This window comes from Durio zibethinus, chromosome 4, assembly GCF_047325235.1.
Source record: "Durio zibethinus cultivar Kanyao isolate XHJ-2024 chromosome 4, ASM4732523v1, whole genome shotgun sequence".
NCBI classification, from domain to species: domain Eukaryota; kingdom Viridiplantae; phylum Streptophyta; class Magnoliopsida; order Malvales; family Malvaceae; genus Durio; species Durio zibethinus.
Genome location: NC_143165.1, coordinates 5577954 through 5587354, shown reverse-complemented (window position 1 = coordinate 5587354; position 9401 = coordinate 5577954). Strand labels below are relative to the sequence as shown.

The 9401-nt window shown below is 29.7% G+C and overlaps 1 protein-coding gene across 4 annotated transcripts; it reads right to left on the bottom strand.

Annotated features, from left to right (window-relative positions):
* Nucleotides 1-608: 608 nt before the first annotated feature.
* On the bottom strand, nt 609-5206 carry HTR12 (Histone superfamily protein). 4 transcript variants are annotated; one of them, XM_022879544.2, is made up of 7 exons: nt 4829-5013; nt 4718-4749; nt 3344-3389; nt 3133-3251; nt 2659-2733; nt 2157-2232; nt 609-951 (listed from the first exon to the last, which is right to left on the bottom strand). In XM_022879544.2, the coding sequence occupies exons 1-7, from the start codon at nt 4878-4880 to the stop codon at nt 896-898; spliced, it is 456 nt and encodes a 151-aa protein (XP_022735279.1). In that variant the 5' UTR covers nt 4881-5013; the 3' UTR covers nt 609-895. The 4 variants fall into 4 exon arrangements, with proteins under 4 accessions (XP_022735279.1, XP_022735281.1, XP_022735278.1 ...); XM_022879543.2 differs by lacking the exon at nt 609-951 and adding an exon at nt 967-1391 and having other exon boundaries at nt 4829-5064; XM_022879546.2 differs by lacking the exon at nt 2659-2733 and having other exon boundaries at nt 4829-5040.
* Nucleotides 5207-9401: the final 4195 nt, after the last annotated feature.

Genomic DNA, 9401 nt, shown 5'->3' with positions numbered 1-9401 from the left:
GTTTGATCATCTTGATTAAATTTCTAGTTCAAGTAATAATGTCTCATATGACATTATTTTTATCTTGTCTTATTAGGAACCAAATCCACTGGATTGAAAGGAAATTATCACTATATATAACTGAAGTATTGCGCTAATATAGTTTCATTTTCCTTCTAAAGTATATCTCATGATTTTTTGGATAAAAGAAGAACAAAAGTGAAAAAAATTGATAGTATTTTTTAGTATAAAAGAAGTCACAACCTGAAATGAGAGAAGAGATGGCAAGTGGTGGAATTTGAATTCCAAACCGGCTAAATGTTACTTCTTAAAGATTACTACATGAACTAACTGAAATAAACCTTGAATTCGTACAAACTAATAAGATCTCTGTTATAGCTCATGAATTTCTATATTCTTTCTTAGCTTAAGAAATCTATAAAATTGGCAAAGATTGTTTAAGATGTTAGAAGTGGAATTTGCCGAGCAAGAAATTGAGTGACTGGATGGAGTTGGAGATTCTAGATTAACAAAATCTAAATTACAATCTTGGTGATTAGCATATTACACAACAAAATAAATTTTATGTGCTAATTTGTGTGAACAAAGTCAGAAAAATGATCAGAAAGAACATGAAATGGATGATAAGATACAAACTAATCATTCCTATGAAAATGTTGAAGACAAAGGAAACTATTCCCCATTAAGCACATTTTAAATCATGAAGGATTGAAAGTCAACAATTTGCCTACTTTCTAATTCTAAATAGAAACACTTAGCTGTTAGCTCAAGGTTCTCTGGGTATCAAGAGCCTGGACAAATGTCTATTTTACAAATGCTACATACAAAGGAACAATTAATTCTCCATTTAGAGAATAGCTAAACCGAGTGCTAGTTATAGTTAAAGTACAAAATCTCACCAGGGTTGCCCCTTCCCACCAAGTCGTCGGGCTAACTGAATATCCTTCTTCACTGAGGCAATCAAAGGTAATAAAGTTAGTTTGTTCCTTTTGAAACAAAAAGGGTTAATATTTAATTTAGTCCTCAAACTATACCACTTTTCACGATTTGGTATTTATAGAAAAAAATTCACGATTTGGTACTCCAACTTTCATTCTATCATGTCATTTGCCCTAGACATCAACTCCATTAATATTATGCTGGTATGGTAAGAAATCAGCAAATAAATATGACACGTAGTGCATTTTCATTTGCCAATATCTGTCTGTCATCATTTTACCCATCAATATTAATCAATGGTGCAAAGTTCTTGGCAGAAGCAAAGTTAAGGTACCAAATCATAAAAATTTTTTTACAAGTACCAAATCATGAAAAATGATATAATTCAAGGATGAATTTACACATTAACCCAAATGAAAATGGAATAAATCCATAGTTAAACGCATTGCAACCTGTAAAAATAAATATTAGACTCTTTGAAACTGAGAAATCAAGTTTTAAAATGACCATTCAACATGATTAGATGGTAACACCAATAGCCATATAAACTGGGATCACACAAATGGCAATCACAAAAAGTTTTCTAATGATTTTTTCCCTTTACTTCTTTTAGCTTGTTCACTCCATCTATCATCCTACACAGTTTTGTCCACAAAAAACAATGAAAATTATAATGTGCCAAGTATATGTTGCACAATGAATGTGCCTAGACTTACCGGATATAGAGCATAAAAAGAATTTGAGATCAAACCATAGCCAAAATTTCATATGTATGTGTGAAACTAATAACAGAAAATGTGACATAACCGATACCCATCAACACTAATTTTGCTCTTCTATCAAAGAGGAAGCTATATATATTCAGAACCAAGCCCTCCATAAACTTCGCCATGTTTCCATTATTTGAGAGAGATTCAACAGAAGAAAAGATTCATACGCCAAGAGGCTAACTTTTAATACACCCTATGGCAACATTCTGCTTATGTGATCTCCCATCAATATAAACAACTAACTTCAATAAATCAAATACACAACATCAAAGTATCATGTCAAATAAAACTTGGAGCTGACTGCATACTGTTACCATGTTATTACGACTACCTTTAGGTCACTACAACTAGGAAAAACTTAGAAAAACCCTAACATGCAGAGCAAATATCCCCAATATAAACTAGTTCGAACAAAAACAACAACAATTTCTCTACTCTTTAACTTACTCAGTGTAACACGCTTTGCATGAATTGCGCACAGCATTGCATCTCCAAACAATTGAACCAAATAGTCCTCTGCCGCCTACAAAAGCACCCAAAGTCATGTTTTTTGAACTAGAAAGTAGCAAAGATATTGATATATTCCCAAATTGCCTTGCTATTTCTCATTGTAAGATGATATATAACAAACTGAACAAACTAAATTTCATCAAGATCATATAATTAATCAGCAAATGGAAATTAGCATAGTAATACAACACTCAGATGCAAGTTCACTTTTTTGGGCACTTATGAATGTAAGATTAAGATATGCTAAGTGTAAAATAGATATGCATGTTAATGTTGATAATACAAACTATGGCTACATGATAATACGGAGACTGGGAATCATGATTTGTAACAGTCCAACCACATGTAAAAATATTAGCTTGCCAGTGAGTGTCTGTGTATTTATTTTTAAAGGCTTATCAATTTCCTTTATAGTAGAAGGTTGGATAAGTTACTGAACCTCTTGAATAACAACTAAAGCTTCAGCTTGCCAACGAGTTATTTCTGGCGCAAATTGGTAGCTAATAGCTCTTACCTACAAAAATTCATATTGAACATCAGTACCTTCTGATTAAGCCTCATAAGTCATAATAACGTTTAGCTGAAAGATAGAGCATAATGCACTCACAGGGGATTTTTTTTTCTTTGAATAAGTCATAAAGGCAATGTTAATGTCAGCTAATTATGAAATTTCAGAGTCAAAGATAGAAATTTAATAAGATGCCTTCTTTTTTCAAATTCGGCTATCGCTCATGCACTCAAATTAATAGAGTATATTTCAATCTCAATTTACCATTAATTATTACAGTTGTATACATGACAGCAACTATACTGCATTGCATTCAATTAGTAATGCAGTGCAGACAGTAAACTAGTTTGGTACATGCATACAATCAATAAGCACCAAAGAGAGAGAGAGAGAGAGAGAGATCACTTCTCTGATGAAGCTGGCAGCAGGAATGAGAAGTTTTGTAGTCTTCTGAAATTTTCGAATCTCTTGAAGAGCCCTAGTTCCCGGTCTAAAACGATGAGGCTTCTTCGATGTTCTTTGAACTTCAACAATAAAAAAGCAGAACATTCAATCTTTGATACACCATGAATTTTGTTACTTACAGTGGGGGTTATCAGGTCTAAGAAAAACTCACATGGTGTGGCCTGTCCTCCAGTTTTTCTTGGTCTTCCAGCACGTGCCTTCAGAAACAAAAATTGCAAATCCAACCTTAGATTTATATTGCAGTTATGTTAAACAAGGAAAATTGGGAAAAATGTAGGGAAAAAAAAAGACAACAAAGAACAAATTAAAATGGTAAATTTAGGAGCTAGGAGGTGCGGCAAGGAGATCTTCATCCTCTTTCCCCTTATCTCTTTGTGATTGCTATGAATGTCTCATCCAGCCTCTTGAACCAAGCTGCTTTAAGGGGTGCTTTCAAATTTCATCCCAATGCCTTAAGATTCAGCTTAGTCACCTTTATGTTGCTGACAACCTCATGGTCGTTTGCAAAGGTACTAGAGATTCTGTTCTTTCCATTCAGAGGATTCTTCAAGGTTTTTACAGCATCTTTAGTTTACATATCAACAGTTCTAACTTAGATTTTTTTTGCTCTAGTTTGTCAATTGAGGATATTTCTGCCATTCAATCTTCTACTGGATTAAAAAAAGGTACTCTTCCTGTCACGAAACTTGGGGTACCTCTTGTTTCTAGAAGGTTGAGTGCTAAAGATTGTGATCCATTAACTGAGAAAATCACAAGTATGAAGACTTTCGGCTCTCAGAAATCTTTCTTATCCAGGCAGATTACAGTTAATCCAATCAGTCATGCAAAACTTCTGATGTAGAAATTTCATTCTATGTATATTTGTTCTTGTCTATGTTGAGTTACCATAACAGCTCAAATCTATATTGAGTTTTTCAAATATATGTTCTTGCATTCATTTCTTTGCTCTACTTAGCCATCAAATAGAGGAAGAAGTAAAATTCAAAGAGAAAAATATGAACTTTCACTAAAAGGAGAAGGATGAGAAGAAGAAAAAATCCAGCTTGGGAGTTGGGGAGAGCTAAGAAAAGAGTGGTTCTAAATACACCACTCAAAATTTTCTTCACACTCCAACATATTTCTTCCAAAAATATTCATAAATAAAATACCAATTTTATTCTTTAGTAAATTATAATTTTACCCTTTTTACACTCATGTTTAAGGCTCTTCGAAATCCATTTCCAATAAGCACACGAAAAAACTTCAGTAAAAATCCTAATCTCACGATTTCAACCAAATTAATGAAAAAAAAATCTAAAAATCTTACCTGCTATGAACTTTCACTAAAAGGAGAGGGATGAGAAGTAGGAAAAATCCTGCTAAGAAAATTTCATCCCCTTCTTCTTTGATTTTCCCCCAAAATAATGGGAAAATCAACAAGAAGCCCTAATTTTCTGGTTTTTCCATCAAAATTTTCTCATCAACGACAAAAACCAGAGAAAGAATTCAAACGAGAGATAAAAGAAACAGAGGAAGGAAAGGTTACCGAGCTGGGTGACGCCGTCGACGGTGAAGCCGCTACGGGTAAAAACTAAAAGTTAGCAAAAATCGTAAGTAAATTCTACTGTTTGGAGAAAGAGAAAACGACAGAAAATACCTGATGACTTTGGCTTTGGTTTCTTCGTGGCGATGTGCTTGGTTCTCGCCATGGAAGGACTGGTAAGCTGTGAATCGGTGATTTATGATTTGAAGTTTTATTTCCCGCTCCGTTTAACTTCACATTTTAATGGCCTTTCTCTCCTCTTCCAGGCTATCGCCGCTACAACGGCTAAGTTTGCTTGAAACGATTGCGTTTTGACTCTTTTTTGCACGTTATAGCCCCTGCCAGGCACGTGTGAAACTTCTTTTTCTTTCAATTTTAAAAAATTCAAAGAAATTATAAAATGCATTTTCAAAATAAGGTTTTAGGTTCATTACTCTTTCAAATTTTATATTATTCCCACAACTAAAAGGTTTAAATATAGAAAAAAAACTTTATTGTAAGTGGGGCTTTTTTATTTTACAAATGAGATTAATAAAGTGACATAAATCTCTTAAGAGATATTTGGTTTCAGAGAAAGATAAATTATTTCTAGAAATTGTATTTTTTTATAATTTGACTCCTTAATTTAGTTCATGGTATATGCTTCTTAGGGGTATTTTAAATATCCTAACAATGTCCAAATAATCCAAAATAAAAAATCCATCTCTCTCTCTGAGATTTTTTAAGATTCTTAGAAAAAAAAAATTTTTGTCTCACTTTTAACCTCAATAATAAATTTATTCGGTCTATTTAATCCATCAACATAATTGCATGATAAATTGAGACTCATTTTGACATAGAAAGCTACATTCATAATCACATAATTGGGTAAAATTGTATTCTTAGCCACATGATTGGATACTTGACAACAATTGGACACGTATTAAATTACATATAATAAAAATAATATTTTTAAAAGAACAAACATAGTAGTTATTGCAAAATTAGGATTTTGAATTTTTTTTATTTTCATAAATACTATATATTTTTACATATGAAACATAGTTGATCAATTAAAACAATAACAAAATAAATTAGATATTTTCATTACCAATGCCGTTTCTTAGTTTGGAAACATAGTAATAGATATAACATTATAATAGAATATTGATAATACTTTTAACTACGTTTTTTATGTAAAAAATGTAATATTTGATAAATAAAAATTTTTTTATATATCAATAACTATATTTCTTGTTATGAAAACGTAGTCATTGATAAACCATAATTTTTTATTTTTACAAGCACTATGTTATTTACATATGAAACATAATTAATCAATTAAAAAAATAACAAAATAAATTTGATATTTTTAATCAATGACATTTCTTAATATGAAAACATAGTAATAGGTATAATATTTATAATGGAATATTTAAGATATTTTTAACTACATTTTTTATGTAAAAAACATAGTGTTTAATAAATATAAATTTTTCTCAATACCAATAACTACATTTCTTGTTATAGAAATGTAGTCATTAATAAATATAGTAATTGATTACATGAAAACATAATAACTAATAATGATCACATTTTTTAGTTTGAAAATGCCATTGATAATAGATTAAAAAAAATAATAAAATAAATTGACATTTGAATATGATATAAATCACATTTCCTTTTCAAACAACATTATAAAGTTCTACTCAAACCCTAGATCGCATATTTTCTGTTTCACACAATATCACCTTTCAGCTTTATAATTTCATTTCTGTGCAGTTCATTTTAGTTTATCTTTAACATTATACGACCAGTTTACTTTGTGTTTTATACGATATGTTCTATATTATTTGTTTGCATCAGATGTTTTCTTGTTACATTGGTATATCTAGGTTAGATCTTAATTGAAAAGTTATTAATTTATCATATGTGTTCTTGCTATTGATTTTTTGTTCTTGATCTACAAATGTTTTCTTGCTATCTCTTAATCTAATCAAATTTTGTTTGCTATTTGTGTTTTGTTGGACATAGCTTAAATCTTGATATACTAAATGCACATTATTATTTTCAACACATGTTTTCAACATTAAAAAAAATTCTTCTTATAAACAGTTATGGCTCTTTTGTCAATAAAAAAAAAGATGCAATTGATAATAGTGCTTTATTTTGCAAATGAATCAAATTTTGTTTGCTATTTGTGTTATGTTGGACATATCTTAGATCTCAATCTACCAAATACACATTATTATTTTCAACCCATGTTTTTAACATTAACAAAAATTCTTCTTATAAACAATTATGGCTCGTTTGTCAATAAAAAAGAATATGCAATTGGTATGTTTCAACTGTTGTTTATGGTTACTATGACATTAGTTGCTATGAAACTTAAAAAAAGACATAAAATCTCTAATGCTGATGAAACTCTTGATAGGCTTTAAATTAGGTCACTGAACTTAAACAAAATGGTCTATGAAAATTATATACAGAGTGTAGATAATTATAGAACGGATATGAGAGTTTTTACAAAATTATATAAATTACTTCAAATAGAAGGAGGATTAAAAGCATCTAGAAATATGTTAATAAAGGAAATGGTTATTAGCTTCCTTTACATCATTATCCATCATACAAAAATAGGGTTATAAAGTGTCAAGTAGCTAGATTTGGAGAGACAATTAGTAAACAATTTCATATTATGTTGAATTTTGTATCAAGACTGCATTCCTTATTGTATAAAAAAACAAAATTGATAATAGAGAATTCAATAGATAATGGATAAAAATAATTTAAGGTAATGCATTAATTATTGCTTGCTCTTAATAAATATTAATAAATCTCAATTTTGCATTATGTATTAGTCAGAGTTATTGGGTTTAAGGTTATTTGGGTGCTTTAGATGGAACATACATAAAGGTAAATATAGACTCAGTTGACAGGTCTAAGCACAAGACTAGGAAAAATAAAATTGCTACCAATATTTTTTATGTTTGCACGCTAGACATGCAATTCATTTATATTCTACCAGGATATAATGGTTCTACAGCAAATGACAGAGTGCTTAGGGATGCCATTACACATAAAAATGGTTTAAGGATCCCACAAGATATTAACTTTAATATTTTGGTTTTAGTTTTCCTATAAAACACATTTTAAATGTATATTAATATTATGACACTAGATTAGGTTTTATTATTTGTGTGATGCTCGATACACAAATGGAAAAGATTTGTTGGCACCTTATAAAGGTCAAAGATATCATTTAAATGATTGAAGGCCTACACAGTAACATACGACACCCCATGAATATTTTAATATGAACACTCACAGTAAAAAATTGTATTGAGAGATATTTTGATATATTGAAAGCTAGATAGATAATTTTAAAGGAAAAAGTATTTTATCTGATTAAAACATAGTGTAGAATCTTTTTTGTTTATTGCCTTCTTCATGATGTTATTAGGTCTAAAATGCTAATTAACCCTATTGAATGTGATTTTGTTGAAATGAGTAGTAGCCAAGCAAAAGGAGATTATCATCAAAATTTGATTAGGCACATTAAGCCAAGTGATGTTTGAACTGAGTTTAAAGACAAGCTGATAGAGGAGATGTTCACGGATTGGTTGCAATCAAATGGTTAAAGATAATTTTTTTTAGCTATTATAAATCTCAATTTAGTAGTTTTAGATGTGCGGGATTTAGGTTTTGTTTTGAAATAATTTGTTGAACAAACAAAACTTTTAACACCATTAACGCAACCATATTTGTCTTTAAAACTAAAAGCCAAGGTCAACACATCTATGCTATCACCAATTTCAATTTCACTGAATATGTATCTTATAGTATCGTCATCCTAAAACACAAAATACTAACGTAAGTCAATATGATATATTAACATGAACAAATGGGAAAGTAGTAAACGAGATATATATGAACTTATCATCTTCTTAGCCATTTTTTCAATTACTTCATTAGTATATTCTTCAGTTGTTTATATATGTACTTTTTTTAAAACATCCCATCTTGATATTTTGTTACTTAATTTAGATATTTCCTACAATTATATGTAGATACCCAATTTAGTTCAGGCCCAGATTAATTGGGCCTGGTCCAAATGGGTAAGCCCATTTGCAGTTTTATTTTTATTTATTATTATTATTTATTAATATATATTTTATTATTTATCTATTAAATTTTTTATTTATCTATTATTATTATTATTATTATTATTATTATTTTGACTTTATCTTTTTCTTGATTGATTTTCGGTTGGGATTAGGATAAAAAAAATTAGAAATTTGTCGTGAATTTGGGATTCAATCGGAGTCTGAATTGGATTCAAATATTGAATCCCAATCTAAGATGGAATTGAGATTGATTAGAAACTCTTTTAATCAATCCTTATAAATAGTTTTTGATCAATCCTTATAAATAGGTTCATAAATCACACTGAAAAGACACAGAAGAGAACATAAAGAAAACAGAAGCAAAAAAAATTCGAAGGTGGATCTAGAATTTTTAAAAAAATTTTTGGAGATTTTAACATTTTTTTTCTAGAAATTTTTCAGATTTCGATGAATTTTTCTGTGAAACTTGAATTTTTCGACGAAGTTTTCCGTCAACTTTGAAGTTTTCAACGTATTTTTTCAGATTTTGATAGAACATTCAATCGAAATCTAAAATTGTTCAGAGAGAAGGAGGAGAAAAG

What these genes read in the sequence shown, in the direction of transcription:
- HTR12 (XM_022879543.2), bottom strand. Translation starts at nt 4,880, where the DNA reads ATGGCGAGAACCAAGCACATCGCCACGAAGAAACCAAAGCCAAAGTCA. An exon ending in TGGAGGACAGGCCACACCAT is followed by an intron (nt 3,252 to 3,343) that starts GTGAGTTTTTCT and finishes TTATTGTTGAAG; the next exon opens with TTCAAAGAACATCGAAGAAG. An exon ending in CTGCCAGCTTCATCAGAGAA is followed by an intron (nt 2,734 to 3,132) that starts GTGATCTCTCTC and finishes GAATTTTTGTAG; the next exon opens with GTAAGAGCTATTAGCTACCA.